Source organism: Homalodisca vitripennis, chromosome 4 (assembly GCF_021130785.1).
Source record: "Homalodisca vitripennis isolate AUS2020 chromosome 4, UT_GWSS_2.1, whole genome shotgun sequence".
Lineage (NCBI taxonomy): Eukaryota > Metazoa > Arthropoda > Insecta > Hemiptera > Cicadellidae > Homalodisca > Homalodisca vitripennis.
The window spans coordinates 34,244,739-34,262,563 of NC_060210.1; the positions used below are offsets into that span (position 1 = coordinate 34,244,739).

General features: G+C 37.4%; 1 protein-coding gene across 1 annotated transcript in view; it reads left to right on the top strand.

Annotated features, from left to right (window-relative positions):
- LOC124360984 (glutamate receptor ionotropic, kainate 2) overlaps positions 1 to 17,082 on the top strand; it is a 63,358-nt gene extending 46,276 nt beyond the window's left edge. The window contains 5 exon segments of the mRNA XM_046815020.1: positions 2,537 to 2,658; positions 4,643 to 4,790; positions 12,978 to 13,147; positions 14,710 to 14,831; positions 16,622 to 17,082. Of these exon segments, the coding sequence (XP_046670976.1) occupies positions 2,537 to 2,658; positions 4,643 to 4,790; positions 12,978 to 13,147; positions 14,710 to 14,831; positions 16,622 to 16,857 (798 nt within the window). The 3' untranslated portion in view covers positions 16,858 to 17,082.
- The last annotated feature ends 743 nt before the right edge of the window (positions 17,083 to 17,825 follow it).

The window sequence follows — 17,825 nt, forward strand, 5'->3', positions numbered from 1 at the left end:
GAAAAAGTGAATTTCTCAAAAAAATGGACTAATGCCCTTTAACAAATCGCGATTCAAATATTTTTAAATATTTATTTTACTGGCAGTTTCCCGCGGTTTTACACGCAATTCTCGAAATCTTCGTAGTGAATACATGTATGACTCATACAATGGAGCACTAATTTTATTATTAAGTAGATATATATATATATATATATATATATATATATATATATATATATATATATATATATATATATATATATATATATATTATTAAAGTAAATATTATTTCAGTATCCATGGCTATGATATTCAAAACGCATTGTTGATTGGTTCTGTATTAGGTTTTGTTGTATACAAACATAAATACATACAGGTCTCTGAAAACCTAATTCAATCTAAAACCGACAAATGTCGCCAATTTAAATTCACTTCCGGTATAATTTAGTTAAAGTTTCACAGTTGATGTTGCATTGATCAAGAAAATATATATGTCTCTTTGTTTTCCAGACCTAATTCGGTTAAAAGCCATCTATTAATAGCCCTTGCTTCCGGTGTAAGATATTTCAAGTGCCACAATTAATAATTGCCCTTTTTTCCCGGCGAAAAAAATACACTTAAGTTGGACTCATTAGTTACTGCGGTCAAAAACCGTGAGTTTCATCCGTTTAAGTGAACTCCAAATCTAAATTATTTATGGTTCTACAGTTGAGGTTTTGTTGTTGCGCCACCCAATACAGCGTGTAGTTTCCGGCATACGATATTCCTGGTGCTTATTATTACTATTATTATGCTCCTTAAAATTGATTTTAATTTGTTACCCTGATCAAGAAAATATATGTATATGTAAGTTTAAAAAGAATATTTCGGTCAACAAATATTAACTTCCGTCGCTTCTGTCCTCCCTCTGGTATACGGAAAAGAGTGTGCGATTTTTTTCTTAATCTACAGTAAATATGTTATATATAATGTCAACGGAGCCAACCATTTTCTAGTTCATTAGAAGAAAACATTCACAGCTTTGTTCGTTCAGATGGGTTTTATTTAAATAGCGTTTTTAAAATGCATTAGATCCTTAAATTTTCGTCAATAGTGCGATTTGTAGTGAAAATTACATAGTAACTTTGTTTTTTAAATCTTTATTAACTTTTGAGTCTAGCCGAGTCCTATTATTAGTTCAATGCACTGTATATTTAATATTTTATAAAATTTAATTGTAAGTAAATGTTTCTGTATCGTCATGAACTTCAACAGCTAAAAGCGTCAACAGCGGTTTAATGTCAAGTAACTTTGAATTACTTTTGTAAATATCACAATTATTTTCCCGAATTCTAAAACATTCAGGAAAACTTTTACTATTTTCTCTTTATAAAACCTTCATCAGACTTAAAATAACATACAAAATAAAATTTACCGAATTGGTCCAGTGGTTCTCCAGATTAGCGCTTAGCAACACATTTAGAAATTAATTTTTATTTACAAGATTATTCACCCGTTAAAAAACGTAACATTGCTTAAATACAAGTTACACACAAATTAATCACAGAAATAATTTGAATCAAACACAATAATACAGGAAAAAATTATATTTTAAAGTACGATTATATTAAGGACAATAATGTTTCAGGACATTTTAATCAACATTAATGAAATATACAAATCAAGATATATATATATATATATATATATATATATATATATATATATATATATTATATGCATATATTGAAATATATGCTCAATCAAGATATCTTAAATATGTTAATTTAGTTTCAGAATACATAAACATTTAAAATAAAGAAACTATAACCTAAATTGTTATGCTTAAAAACATTAACTAAAACGATTCTAAAGTATTTAAACGTAACTTGTTCTGATAAATCAAACATCATCATTAAGCATCGTAATTATTGCTGTTTAAGATCTTGTTTTTTATAGGTAGCAAAACTTAAATTCCACTTGGAATAGTTACATTTATTTTGTGATACAACATTTGATGATTGAACTTAAAATTTTACTGTTAAAGTTGGATGCACTAATAAAACTGAATATATGCAGTAATTGACTGTTATGTTATAGAACCCTGTACAGTCACTGGAGCAGTTGTCAAGGCAGTCGAGGATTAACTACACAGTGGTAGCTAATATATGCAGTAATTGACTGTTATGTTATAGAACCCTGTACAGTCACTGGAGCAGTTGTCAAGGCAGTCGAGGATTAACTACACAGTGGTAGCTAATACATGCAGTAATTGACTGTTATGTTATAGAACCCTGTTCAGTCACTGGAGCAGTTGTCAAGGCAGTCGAGGATTAACTACACAGTGGTAGCTAATACATGCAGTAATTGACTGTTATGTTATAGAACCCTGTTCAGTCACTGGAGCAGTTGTCAAGGCAGTCGAGGATTAACTACACAGTGGTAGCTAATATATGCAGTAATTGACTGTTATGTTATAGAACCCTGTTCAGTCACTGGAGCAGTTGTCAAGGCAGTCGAGGATTTACTACACAGTGGTAGCTAATATATGCAGTAATTGACTGTTATGTTATAGAACCCTGTTCAGTCACTGGAGCAGTTGTCAAGACAGTCGAGGATTAACTACACAGTGGTAGCTAATTCTGTCACTCACCACTACTTCAAGAATATGAAGCATGCGGAAGATACCCTTTACAGGTGAAAGAATACAATTTAATATTATTATTGGATTAATAACTACACAGTATATTAAGATTCACTTTTTGTATTATTTAATAATACTAATGACTTGCTTTTTCATATGGCGAGATCATGCAGAAAGAATCTGACTCATGATTTGGTCGTTTAACATGACCTATGTCAAGATACCTAAGCATAGTCAAGAAAAACCAGATAAGATAGTTTCTATTGGTTCTTACGCCTATGTTGTGTATAATCAGTTTGATAACCATCTCTTAACCATAACCCAACACTTCCCCCTGATACTTCTTGAAGGGTAGGGTACGATAAGCGGACCCGGTTTTTTATATCGAAATTGGCAAACGATATTACTTAATCATAACTGTCGATATAATCAATCGAGAATGATTAATTATTTTGAACAACTTAAATAATCTATATCAACAACAGCTGTAAACACTTTCAAATAACACTCGTAATGTAATATTTCAATTTTATATAAGTAACATTTGATTATTAAAAATGGCAGTCAATTTTAGAAAACTACACAACATTGCTTTGAAAGATGATAAGACATGCTTTTCGTGACTTCAACATGTTGGACTCGTACCCAAATAACTCATTATGTGAAATATTTGGGAAAGAAACAACTGTAACTATGAGAGGAGCAAATATGGTCGTCTGCAGTTTTCCTAATTTTGGTTATAATAATCTGTTTTATCACTGTAAATATTAAATTTATATTTTAATTTAATACATATGATTGTTATTGAGGACTATATATACTTTTATATCGATTGATAGCCTATGATTTGATATGCAAATATTAGGTATCGATGATTACATTCTTCGATATAAAAAACCGGGTCCGCTTATCGTACCCTACCCCCTCTTGATACACCAAAACCAATCAGACAGAAACAAGTCGTTTTTATTGCATCTAGCTGGTGATTATTGTATGTCAATAATATAGTATTGAATTCAAAAACTCAAAATTATAAAAACATATTAAAAATATAGAAATCACAGTTTACGATATTGTAGGCGTGTTATTGTGTTTACTGACTTTCACCGTAGCGTAGGATTAACGATGCTGCTCTCTAACCAGAGATCACAGGTTCGATTTCTGGGGAGATCATAAAATTTGCAACTGTGTTTAGACTGTCGTCTATTAAAAAAGGTTTATTTAAATAAATTAAATAGAATTATAGAAAACCTCTAAAAAAGTGGTTAATTCTAAAATTAGCCATTTCAGAATTACAATCATGTATAGAATAAGTGGTGGTCTACTTTTAAATACTGTTAAGTAATTGCTAATATTTACAGAGCTTACTCATGTAAGAAGAATTCATTCCAACCATTCTAGATGCTCTGGTATATGTTTGAATTTTGTTAATACACAACTTGTTCTCAAATTTAAATATGGCAAGTAATACTCCATAATAGTCAATTTGTGAAGTGCCTGATGATGGAATCAGGCAAAAATAAAAGTTATATATTGGAAAATGTTTGATTCATTTATACAAGTGATAGTAAAATAATGCTCCATAAAATACTTGATTAAATTTTTTTTAAATTTAACGTTATTCTGAAAATTTTTTTGACATCTTATGAAGAAAATACAGTATATTTCAGTATTTGAAACATAGGACTAAATGTTTTATAATATATGTAACAATGGCAAATGAACAAAAACTGTTGTTACATACCCTATACAACAACCTGCTATAGCAGAATGTGGAAGGATACGGTTTTCGACACCTCCAGTGACCTTATCCACCGACAAACGCGTGAGGTAATACCCAGACATAGTGATCAAAGCCTCCAGTGATCAGATTTGGTACCGTGTGTGGGACTATCATATCATGTACATATAACCCACAAAAACAATTTCAGTGTGTAGAGGGAGATGGTGCTCAGTCTCTAGTGATCAGACCCAGAATCGTGTGTGGGACTGCTCGATCGAGGATCTTATACCCTATACGATAATTTTTTCTCGCAGAGTTTGGAAGGAGATAGTACTTAACGCCTCCAGCGACCAGATCCAATACCGTGTGTGGGACTACCCGATCAAGGAACAATATGGACATATCCTGAAAGCCATAGAGAAGACAGGACCAGTGACTGATGCCGCTACGGGGTTTGCTATGGTAAGGCTAACAAAAATAGTCCAGGCTTCTTACAATAGGTGGTGAATGAATTATTCTCGATTAATAAAAGTAATCTGATAACATTGTCCAAGATTTTTTTGTTTCCAGTCTAATAATATTTTGTTAAGAGGTTCACAGTGCGTTTCATTACACCTAGAAAAATAACACAACTCGTTGTTGTACACTGCATAGCGGATTAGCTGAAATAGTGTCGAGTATAATATTTATACATATTGTGAGTACCAATTTCTAATTTTAATGATTTATAGAACCACCTTTACGTACATAATTTTTAAAACCTAAAAATAAATTTTAAGGTGAGCCGGGTCAAATTTTTGTGCCCCTTTCGGTTTTCCCGACTCTTTTTTGTTATAGTGTTTTATTTTGTTGTTGGTGTTTGCTCTCGTTGACTCTTCGAGGCTTTGGTGTCGTCTGCGACAGGATCGAGAGAGTAGCGACTTTCACTTCTGTTCAGACCGTTACTAGTGAACAGTTTATTTGTTTTTACCCTTTTATTTAGTTTTGGGTTTTGTTTTGGGTTTTGTTCTGCCCCAAATGTCTGGCTAAACACGGCTGTGTCAACTGACGAGGTTCACGAGCTCCAGCTCCAATGTCCGCCTCTCCCATGATTCTTGGGCCGGGTCCTTACACCGGTGCCATGGCGGGCTACTAAGGTTTTCCTACCTGAGGACATTATTTCTCTGTGATACCCTGCTGTGATATTGTCTCAGTGTGCCTGTTATTTAAGTATTGTTATCCAGTTTGTTATCTAGTTTTAAGTAGTTAAGTGTAGGTTAATTCTATCCTTTCAGGAACCCGCCCTGTGCCACAGGACTCCGGTGATTTTGGCTTTTCCTGTTTGAAATTTGGCGCTCTAAATTCTATCTAACTTAAATTTATAAAGATTTTTAATTTTATCCATAAGTCTGGGTTGACCACTTATAGTTTTGTTCTCCAGGTGCACCTGAGTAGGCAACCTTTCTGGGTAGTTTTGTCTGCGTTTGTCCCCTTGTTTTTTTTCTTCTCAAATATATATATATATTTTCACTATGGCTGGCCATCCACGTTCTTTCTTTGCCTTTCCTTGCTCTCTCTCCGTGAGTCGGGCCCCGCTCCGCTCCAATGGGAGCACGTTCTTTGTTAAGCTAGCTTGGTACAGGCGAGCGGAAGCGGGGTGTGGCTCAGATGGTAGCAGAGCGTGGGTATGGCTTGCCAAGCGGTTTCCCGGGCTGGGAGCATGTAATGTTGAGTTTTGTGTGTTAGTTATTCCGTGTTTTATAGTATTGTATTTGTGCGGGGTTTTTACTGGGTTTTTTTGCCTCAGGGAAGTAGGAGCTGGGTACTCTTATTGAGCCTCGTCAGTTGGTTGCCTTTTGAGTGTTGAGACTACTTAAGTTTAGTAAGTTAGATTTTTGTTGTCTTGAAGTTGATATGGCCGTCTCTTTGGTGCCTGAGTATCTCCGGAAGCCGGAGCTGGTTTTTGAGGTCGTGTATAGGGGGCAGCAGGTCGGGAGGACGTAAAGGGGTTGAGAGCTCAGCTCAGGGCCTGTTTGAACTTAGAGAGGACATGGCAGGAATCATTTTGTTTGGAAGATGAATTAGCTAGCTGCAAGACTAGGATGGAAGAATTAGAGGATGACATTGATAGTGGGTCACTGCCTTTAACTGGGTCGGCCAAGGCTCGTTTGGGCTCCCAGATTATTCACTGGTGCGCCAGGGTGCAACTGCTTAATAAGGCTCCTGGGACTCACCGCTGATATTGGTGCATGGGCCATTACTACTTCTGAAAAACTACAGTCAGCCCTGGAGAGTCTAGGTGAGGTTTAGGTCCGTCAGAGAGAGAGGGGCCTCCTTTCAGGAGCCTCCTACTCTGTCAATTTCGGATTCTCGTATTGCTGAGCTTGGAGGAGCTGCAGGTCCTCAGGGTGTTGCTCCAGGGTGCCGAGATTCGGAATTGGTATCCTCTGCCATTTCTGCTGCAATTGGAGGTTCAAAGTCTTTCGGTACATCCTGTGTTCATGGATCATGTAGGTTGTGGGACGGTTGTTGATGGCCATGATGTCTCAGGTCTATTTAGTTCAGCCTTTGCCAAGTTGTCCCACTCACTCTCACCTATAACTTCAGAGCATGCCCAAGGCCGATGGATTGGAGTTAAATCACCTCCTTGCTTTTCTTCAGGAAGCTTTCAAATTCAGGAGTTTCCTGGAATGACCGATTTGGTACTTATGGAAATTTTAGCCCCCTTTTGCTTGAGACCACTAAGTGACCGCCTACTTGACTGTCTCAAGCGAAGAGCACCTTTTGATGAGTTTCATGCTCAAGTTATTGAATATTTTTATACCTGGTCGTGTCATGGAGCGTTTGCGAGTTGAAACGTATTTATCGCCCACAGGCACCCGGAGAGACGCTTAGTCAATTTGTCGGCGAGATACGAGGGGTGGCCCAAATACTACGTCTCTTGACTTAAGCGAAAGGCAACTGGTGGACATTATTCTGGAGGGAATCAACCTGGAGGACCGTTGTCGTTTGGTTTTCTGCACAAGACCCACGTCTTGGGCGGATCTAGACCGTCTCTGCCTTGCATCCAGAGGAGTCCAGGATGCGGATTTCCTAAGGGAGAGATTGATGGGACATCTGCCCAGTGAACCTCCTGGAAAGGTTCGGGTTTCAGCAGGGTCAGGGCAGGGGGTGCAATTCCCGCGTGGGCAACCCCCAACTTGTTTTGGTGTTGTAACCAGAGGGGTCACTTGAGGCGGGATTGTCCTCGGGCACGTGGGAGTTTTGGTTCCTCCTGACTAGTTAATCTTCCGGGACCTGGAAACTGGACTCCTTGTTAACTCCGTCACTTCGGCAAGAAAACCTAATATTGTTAGTAATAATATAGTTGCCGGACTAAATATGTCTGGTAGCGTGATGTCTGCTAGGGTGAAGAACAGGGTAATAAAGTCAAATCTTGTAAGGTATCCACCAATAAGGAGACCATTGCTTCCTTGGCTGCATTGGGTGTGAGAGCGGGTTGCTCGGGTTGCCCACGTGTAGATGTCCTTGTCGGAGATGTGAACCGGAAGGCCCTTGTGGATTCTGGTTCAGCACGCAGCCTGATATCCTTGCGTTTTTTCCAGGAGTTGTCAGCCTCTGGTCTCATCCGACAGGTTGAACCTAGTTCTTTAATTTGCTGGACGGCGTCTCGCTCTCCTTTGCCCATCACTCATGAAGTCCAGTTTAAAAAATCAAAATCCACCATTTTTTCTTGGGTGTGGCGGTTTTTGGTGGCAGGGGGGGAGTTGTGTTTTCCTTTTATCTTGGGGCTGATTTTATTCGGAGGACTGGCATGATTTTGAACTTGGGCAATGGCCGGTGTTTCTTTCGCTTTTCTCGGCGGGTGTCAATACCTTTTTCGCATGAATATTCTCATGGGGCTGCCGTAGTCGAAGCGGAGGGAGATAGGGTTTCCATTCCTGATCCGTTGGCGCATCTGACCGTGGAGCAGGCTGAGGCTATAAGGGGCATTTGTTGCCGCTTCCCAGAAGTAATAACACACCAAAACTGGGTGTTACGAAGCTTCTTGAGTACGAGATTCGCCTCACTGATACCCGCCCGGTTCGTTCTCACCCCTACAAACTTGCTCCACCTAAAATGGAAACGCTGAGGAGCATCATTAATGAACTTCTAGAGAATGGAGTTATCGAACCTTCTTGCTCAGGTTATGCCAGTCCCGCTTTCCTGGTCCCTAAGCCAAATGGTAAGTCCAGAATGGTCCTGGACTATAGAAAGCTTAATTCCCAGATTGAGATTGACTCGGTACCTCTCCCCGATCTACATTCGGCATTTGATTGGTTCGGTAAGGCCAAATTTTTCTCCATATTTGACCTTAACCAGGCTTACCACCAGATACCTTTGAAGCCTGAATCTCGTCCTCTCACTGCGTTCTGTGTTCCCTGAATTTATATCAGTTTACCCGTGTTCCAATGGGCTTAGCTGTGGGAGCTCAAACTCTTACCCGACTATTAGACTCTATTTTCCATGACGTCAAGTTTAAATTTGTATTTAACTATTTGGATGATCTTCTTGTATACAGTGAGAGCTTTGAAGAACATTTGACCCATCTGGAGGAAGTTTTATTTAGGTTGCGTGGTGCTGGCCTTACCGTCAACCCGGAAAAGGTGAGTTTCGCCCAAAGTGAGATTTCTTTTCTGGGTCACCTTATTTCCACCCGGGGCGTCTGCATAGATCCAGCTCGGACCCAGGCGATCAGGGATTTTCCTCCTCCCAAAAATGCAAAGGGAGTTGCACGTTTCGTGGGAATGATACATTTTTACAGGCGTTTCATACCCAATATTGCAGAGTTGGCCGCTCCTCTTAATCTGCTTCGCAAGAAGGGTGCTAAAGTTTGAATGGGGTGAAAACACAGCAGACGTCCTTTCAATTGTTGAAAGAAGCTGTTATGCAGCCTCCCTGTGTTGGCTATGCCGGATTTTGGTAGAAAATTCGTCTTACAAACTGATGCGTCCTCCTTGGCTATTGCGGCGGTGTTGTCTCAGGAGGTGGAATGGCGTCCGGCAGCCAATTGCTTATGCTTCACGCACATTGACAACCCTGTGAAAAAAAGAGTTCATCTGTTTATGAGCTGGAGTGTTTGGCTGTTGTGTTCGGGATAAATAAATTTCGAAGGTTTTTAGAATATAAAGAGTTTCTCCTTGAAACCGACAACCAGGCACTATCTTGGCTCCTCGCTCATCCTCGTCAGCTTGGGAAAATTTGGTCGTTGGGTCGTTCAAATATCTTCCCTTAATTTACTGTGCAACATGTGCGTGGCACGCAAAATATCATTGCCGATACGCTTTCTAGGATGTACCATACTCCCGGCGACCAACTTCAGGATTTGGAGCCGGTATGTGGGCTGTGCTGCTTGACTGTCCTCTGGCCTTTTCGGATATCCTCCCTCATCAAACTAAATGATCCCGAGCTGGCCAATATTATCTGTGAGCTTCAAGGGGGAGGTGCCCACCCCCCGTACTTTTCTGTCCCAAGGTACCCTTTGCTGTCGAGCTAGGCAGCGGGGAAAGCCCAAATTAGTGCTGCCAAGTCTTCTTGTACCGATGGTTTTTTCATTATTTCCATACTTCTCCCGTGGGCGGTCATTTAGGTATACATAAAACCATCGCGAAGATTAGGGACCTCTTCATTTGGAAGGGCATGGATCGGGACATTGCGGCTCGAGTACGGTCATGTCAACTGTGCTCGTTAAGCAAGCCCGCCCAGAACGCTAAGCTGGGTCTGTTGTCATCTGAAGTGGCGGAGAGACCTCTGGAGAAGCTTTTCATCGACTACGTTGGGGCTTTCCCTAGTAGCAAGTCAGGTAATTAAGTTCCTGCTTGTCTGTGTAGATGCTTTCTCCAAGTTCGTCTGGTTGTTTCCGTTACGAAGAGCCACAGCTCAGCTCACGACTAAGGTGCTCCGTACCAATCTTTTCCAACATTTAGGAATTCCCGCCACTATAGTATCCGATAATGGAACTCAGTTTTTGTCCAATGAATTCAAGAGAATGTGCTTTGGGCACGGTATCCGCCATGTGACGACTTCGCCTTACTACCCACAGCCCTCCCACGTAGATCGTTTTAACCGTAATCTGCGATCAGCCCTCATCGCTTTCCATGCTAAAAATCACGAGACGTGGGACCAAGAACTCCCTTGGATTCAATTTGCTTTTAAACACAGCTGTTCATGAAAGTCACAAGGCGATGCCCTTCGAGTTGTTGTTTGGGTTTCCACCCAACAACCCTTTGGCTAATATTTGGAGGATTGGGGACCTTCTGCCACCGCCTGGTACTCCTGATGTTGATAGCACTTGGGCAGCTGCCCGGCGAAATCTTTTCAGGGCTAGGGAATTGCTGAGGAGGAAAGTATAACAAGGGGCGTGTGGCTAACCCTTTCCGAGAGGGGGAACTTGTATATTGTAGAGCTCATCCGACCAGTTCGGCCGTGGACAAAAGGGCTGAAAAGTTGTCCTTATCGGTGGACAGGCCCCCACCGTATCTTTAGGTTTCTGACTCCGGTGACGGCTCTGTTGGGAGATCCCCAAACCGGCAAGGTTTATCGAAAGGCACATATTTCTCATCTAAAGCCTTGCCGGGGAATTCCTTAACTGGGGAGAGCTTCTTGAGTTTCCTTGTTGGAGAGGGAGTCTCCCTTTTTGGGGGGGGGGGTGTCTGAGCCGGGTCAAATTCTCGTGCCCCCCTTCGGGTTTCCCGACTCTTTTTTGTTATAGTGTTTTATTTTGTTGTTGGTGTTTGCTCTCGTTGACTCTTCGAGACTTTGGTGTCGTCTGCGACAGGATCGAGAGAGTAGCGACTTTCACTTCTGTTCAGACCGTTACTAGTGAAGTTTATTTTGTTTTTACCCTTTTATTTAGTTTTGGGTTTTGTTTTGGGTTTTTTTCTGCCCCAAATGTCTGGCTAAACACGGCTGTGTCAACTGACGAGGTTCACGAGCTCCAGCTCCAATGTCCGCCTCTCCCATGATTCTTGGCCGGGTCCTTACACCGGTGCCATGGCGGGCTACTAAGGTTTTCCTACCTGAGGACATTATTTCTCTGTGATACCCTGCTGTGATATTGTCTCAGTGTGCCTGTTATTTTAAGTATTGTTATCCAGTTTGTTATCTAGTTTTAAGTAGTTAAGTGTAGGTTAATTTCTATCCTTTCAGGAACCCGCCCTGTGCCACAGGACTCCGGGTGATTTTGGCTTTTCCTGTTTGAAATTTGGCGCTCTAAATTCTATCTAACTTAAATTTATAAAGATTTTTTAATTTTATCCATAAGTCTGGGTTGACCACTTATAGTTTTGTTCTCCAGGTGCACCTGAGTAGGCAACCTTTCTGGGTAGTTTTGTCTGCGTTTGTCCCCTTGTTTTTTTTTCTTCTCAAATATATATATATATTTTTTCACTATGGCTGGCCATCCACGTTCTTTCTTTGCCTTTCCTTGCTCTCTCTCCGTGAGTCGGGCCCCGCTCCGCTCCAATGGGAGCACGTTCTTTGTTAAGCTAGCTTGGTACGGGCGAGCGGAAGCGGGGTGTGGCTAAAAGGTTAAACATATTACTACTAAAATTATTCTAAATTAAACTACGAAAACGGGTATTTTTAAATTTAGCAATAATTATTTTTGATTTTCACCCCCAAAGGTCAAGCAAGTAAACTATCGAGTGTCAGTGGAAATCTTTCTTATTTATTGTACTGCTATAAATACAGTATGAACGATATAAAAGAAAATAGGAAAGCACAAAACTGTTGGAAGAGCATTACAGCCTAAAATATTGATCTATTTCCATTCACGCTTGAATTGACTGGTCAGATTAATCAACTCTACCAGCGGCTTTAATCTCCTTCAAATTTCTTCAGATCATATATTTGAATCAAAGAAACCTTGTATGATTCCCAAGGCGGCCGGGATCTAATAACCAAATAGACACCTGGACACATGAAGCCGAAAGTGTTAACATGGTAAAACAGATAATAAACATATAATTAAACACATACAAAAAACTCACAAAATGATGTCAGAGACTTCTGTGGCTAGTACTAATTATTTAAAACAAAAAAGTAACAAAAATAGGTCGAAAAATGTCTTGTTTAGTCACTAGCCGCGATTTTGTATAAAGATTATTATCTCTAAAAACTAGTTAAGCGGAGGAAGCCAAATTTGGCACGTAAGTTTTGATAGATAAAACAATATTTTTAAATATACACAAAATATTTTTTACAATCAATCTTATTACAATTCCAACAGGACTTGTTTTAACGAAATCCGTCAATGCATAAACACGCACGATCACTTTAAAGATTTGCGTGCACAAGTCGGGAATAGCAACCATTTTGTCTTTTTAAATCAGTTGTTTACATATATGCATTTTACAGGTTATATACATTTTAAAAGATATTAATGATTTTCTAATTTCAAAAAATTCCAATGGTATTTTTTAAACTTAATTCGTCAACCAAAAGCGAGCACGACCACCTAAAAGATAAGCTTGCACAAGCCTGGGCAGCGAAACATGTCATAGTTGAGAGGTATTAGGCTTATGCGTAGGCGGATTTCGTAGTTGCCGTTAGAATTGTTATAACAATTCAAAAGTAGTTTGCATTTTGTAAATTTGTATAATTGATGTAATACTTTTCGGTTGTCAATAGGTGAATGAACACGAATCCGGTTGGTTCGCGTTGATCCATGATGCTGCCGAGATAAGGTACGAAGTCTACCGGAACTGTAACCTGACGGAAGTAGGGGAGATATTCGCCGAGCAGCCGTACGCTGTGGCAGTTCAACAAGGCAGCCAACTCAACGAAGAAATTAGCAGAAAGTGAGATGTATATTCTATATATAGATCTACCTATTTTGTAAAGTAAAATTAATTGAATTGTGTATATAAGAAAATGATATTTCTGATCAAACATCAGCTATGAGGTATTTTCCACGGTTTATTATTTTATTTCAGTTATTTTTCTATATAATTTTTATATTTATATAGTTAGTTAAATACTTTAATTTTGTAAATATTTATACAATATTAAATTTTATGTTTGAAGAAGTACACTGAGACGTGCGAAAACGAGTTTGCCGATATTTGGTTTTTTACATTTGCATTAAGAGATTTCATATATGTAATAAACACACAAACACACACACACACACACACACACACACACACACACACACACACACACACACACATTATGAACAACTTTACACCTCGTGGTTCGAAGGTATTTTAAGATATGGAATTATTCATTTTGATAGTACGTATGAAACTATCCTTCAGCCTGTAGTACTAAATCAGAGATTTGCAGTGAGAAATATCTATAATTTAAGAAAGTTTGATCCTGTTACACACTTATTTCAACAAGAAGATATTTTAAATTTTAAACAGTTGTATGCTTTATGTACTCTTTGCCACATTTTGAAAAACATTGAAAATTATAGTTTTAAAGAAAATAAGTTGAACACACGCTCTTCCAATAATGTAATCTTATTATTACCTAATTTTTCAAAGGAAATTTCTAGAAGGCAATTTTGTTATTCTGGTGTTAAGTTTTTCAATAGGTTTCTTTTAGAGTATGGTAGTACATTGCTGTTTGAGGGTAAACCAAAGTTTAAAATTAAAGTAAAACATTTTTGTAGTCGATTATTTTTAGGATAGGTAGTAATCGAAAGTAAATTATTGTTACTTTATATATTAATTTTATTTAAGCATTGTATTAATCTTGTCGTTGTTGAATTTATCTTGTTGCTGTTGTATTTATCCTGTTATTGTTGACTTTTCTTGTTATTCACTCATTTTGTTATTAATTTCCTTGTTATTGCTTTGTTATTGTCACTCAGTTATTCTTTATCTGTTATTGTTGTTCCAGTTTTGTTAAATTATTTCTAATTGTTTGTTTTGTTTCATTTGCAAATGTTATTCAAATATAGTATAGCATAGCCTCCACACCAAGACCAGAGACATTTTAAGCTATTATTAGAGCAGAACATTAAGAATACTATTAAGAATTGTGCCAACAATATTTTTTGCCACACGTGCTTTACAGCACTTGGCAACATTTGCACTATACTGTACTTTGTATTTTTTGAAATAAAGATGATTTGACCTGTGAACTGTGAACACACACACACACACACACACACACACACACACACACACACACACACACACACACACACACACACACACACATATTATACCCTTACAAAATTTAAATCTTTCATCTATATAAAGATCTTAAATATAGATCTTAAAGATACATAAATAAATACATATATATATATATATATATATATATATATATATAAAACTTATTACCGAAGTATTAAAAAATATATCAGTATTATATAAATACTATACATGATTTGATGGTAACTTTTCAGAATTTTGGATCTGCAAAAGGAACGATATTTTGAAACTTTAGGCGCCAAGTATTGGAACTCTTCTGGGAAAAGGGATTGCTTCAATTCTGACGGCAGTGATGGGATTACTTTGGAAAGTTTAGGTAAGGTAATACGCTTGAATCCATTGGGACAATCAAAGTAGTATAAGTAATTTGGGTTGAGTGTAAAGGGTTAATACATGCCCTGAAGAGTTACATATCTTTTAATACTATTTAATCGACTCTGTTTAATCAAACACTAGTACAGTACTAAGGCTTGTTAAAAAAAATAAACAATTCTATTTATAGTTAATAATATTCAATATAATTCGATATAACGGAGTCGTTCGTTTTTGGCCGAGCATATGGCGTAGTAAGCCTCTTTTTCTCTAAAACGATTTATTAATTTTTAGTTTGCAATATATCAATATGTATACCTGCCCAAAAAGTGTTCAATTCCTCTATGTAATAATATTTATCCTTTTCTCTGAGTCTGATATAAGTCTCTCTTAAGCTGATTCAGTATTTAACCTTTTAATTGTATTTTTGGTCCACACAAGCCATATTTATTTTTAATAATAAGTCTCTATATTATTCTTATGTTCCTAAACATACGTCTATTTCTTTCTCAAATTGATTATGTGACTCGAACTTGAGGGCTTGAGATATTCAATAAAAACCATAGAATTTTGCAAGGAAATTGGAATAAAAATACTGTTCCTAAATTTCCGGAATAAACTTGTGTACGAAGCCACAGGTAGGCTTAGGTAGGTGTGGTAGTTTATTTATGTAATAAAATTTTCCTGGTTGATATACTACCATCTTTAACGATTACATTTTTGAGTTTCATAAAATCTGGAGTAACCTTATTTTAATATTATTTGCTGTAATGAAACCAACGTAGCCATTTTATTGTTTTAAAATAATGCTTACCTGGAAGAAAATAGTGATTCCGACAACGATTATTGTGTACGTTTTAAAACAAACACAATTCCTACAGATAAAAAAATATATTACTCTATAATTTATCTAGATATGGTTTGTATTGAAAAAACCGAGATCTGAAGTTTACTGCAATAATTATGAGTCACTGACTATACTACTTTTACTTTCATCACAATTTATTTTGAGTAAGCCATCATTAAGAAATACTGGAATAAATATGTAATTCAGTATAACCAGAACATAGATTGATCTATCGTATAAAGACAAATAGAGAACGAGTTTGGTTGCTGTCAGTAAGTACTGGTTTACATACAGATACAGTATTGTGTATGCAGTCGTCAAAGGTTATCAGTCTAAATACTGACCGTTGTTTCATACTGATGACATATCTCGATGGTGTAACTGTTCTGAGCTCTGTTTGTACGAGTATCTCACCACTTCCACTTTAATGCTCACATTTTACAGCACGCGTTCGCTACTTAAGGTTACAGTAGTATCTTGGGCTTTGATTATGTAACAGTCTTAGTCTATCAGACGATATTGCATTCAATACTGAAATATGCACTTCTTGAAACATAGTTGCGCGCTATCTAGCAGTAATAGTAGAAAAGATTAAATAATGCTATCTGTGCGTTACTGAACAGAACTAACTGTGACGAACAAAATTTTTACCACACAATGTAGATGTCAAGTCTAGTCTCTTTAAAGCCGGATTCAGATGTGAAATTATAATAATAGACGCTGAGCCGTTCTGTACCCAAAATGCCTAAATACATGATTATCTGTCTGGCTGCAGATATTTCTCATTTCCACTTTACTGCGATTTGCTAGTTTGATAGTTTAGATATAAATATAACTATGTAATCCAATTTACGACTTTGTTACTAGACAGACTCCTGTTAAGTGCAATTTTCTTTGCTTTAATTGACAATTAATACAAGAACTATTAAAGCTAGTTTTGTTTTCAGGAGGAGTTTTTATTGCGACCCTCTTCGGTCTCGCCCTTGCGCTTATCACTTTGGCCGTGGAGATATTTCTTCACAAGAGGTCGTGCAAGATTGAAGATGCACCGGGCATGGTAATTTATCACGAGTACCTCAGCAAGAAAGAGTTTGGTACTGAGCATTTGAGTGTGAAAAAGTCGGAGTTGATCCATCCTAAACCTCGAGTTATAACTGTTTTCCCACGGAATCAATTTTATTGAAGAACTATACCACATAAAACCATAAATCCCATTGCCTATCACCATTCAACAACTGTGGAGGAGTGGTTTACAATGTTTGAAACTACAGATTAGTTTATTACTGAGTTTTCAATAGGATTGATTGTCAATGGCACACTTTATGTTATACCTTAATATAATCAACTTATAATTATGTTTTAGTAAATGTATCAAACTTATGGTTTAGCAAAATATTAGAGTGAGAAATAAGCATGCAGGGAGATTTTGTGTCCGGGCTTTCTAGTAGTAGTATAAATAGCTCTGATATTGATCGACTAAGGTGCTAGTTAGTTTTCTTTGCTTATTTTATAACAGATAATAAAAATATTCTAGATTGTATTGTAGGCGTATAAATTCTTGTATCTCTTGCAACATATTGAGACATAATAAGTATGTGACGCTGGAATAGTATACGTTGTTAGTCCTTGCCATTGTGGACATGTCAGCTTTACTACTTTTAGGCATACAAAATGCTTTATATACAACATGATATTACTTAGTCTTAAAATTTTCAATACTAGAATATAAATTAAAATCAATAGCCTGTTTGTTTCTTCGTGGCTTATTGAAATATTTAGATAAATATAAGAGTGTGTTTAACAGTTATTAGAATTTATTTATCGCCCCCTTTACCTGTGTATACTGCTACTGCATTTAAACCTTTTGGTGTAATTTAAATGGAATATAGTTTTCCAAAGTTTATATTGCATATATAGGTTAAATAGATAGGCATGAAAATATTCTAATGTAAATGAAGATTTGATGAAGAGAAGAACCTACATTAAACTGATCTTTCAAAGGAAAGCTGTTAAGCTTTTCTCATTAGCTCAATGGTTTGTATAGCGTTAATAGGTAGCTGGAGGAGAGACGTGGGAGAGGAACCAAAATTTACCTCTAAATACCTCACTCAGTCGCGAATCCACGTTATTACCAGTATTTAGGGAGTGCAC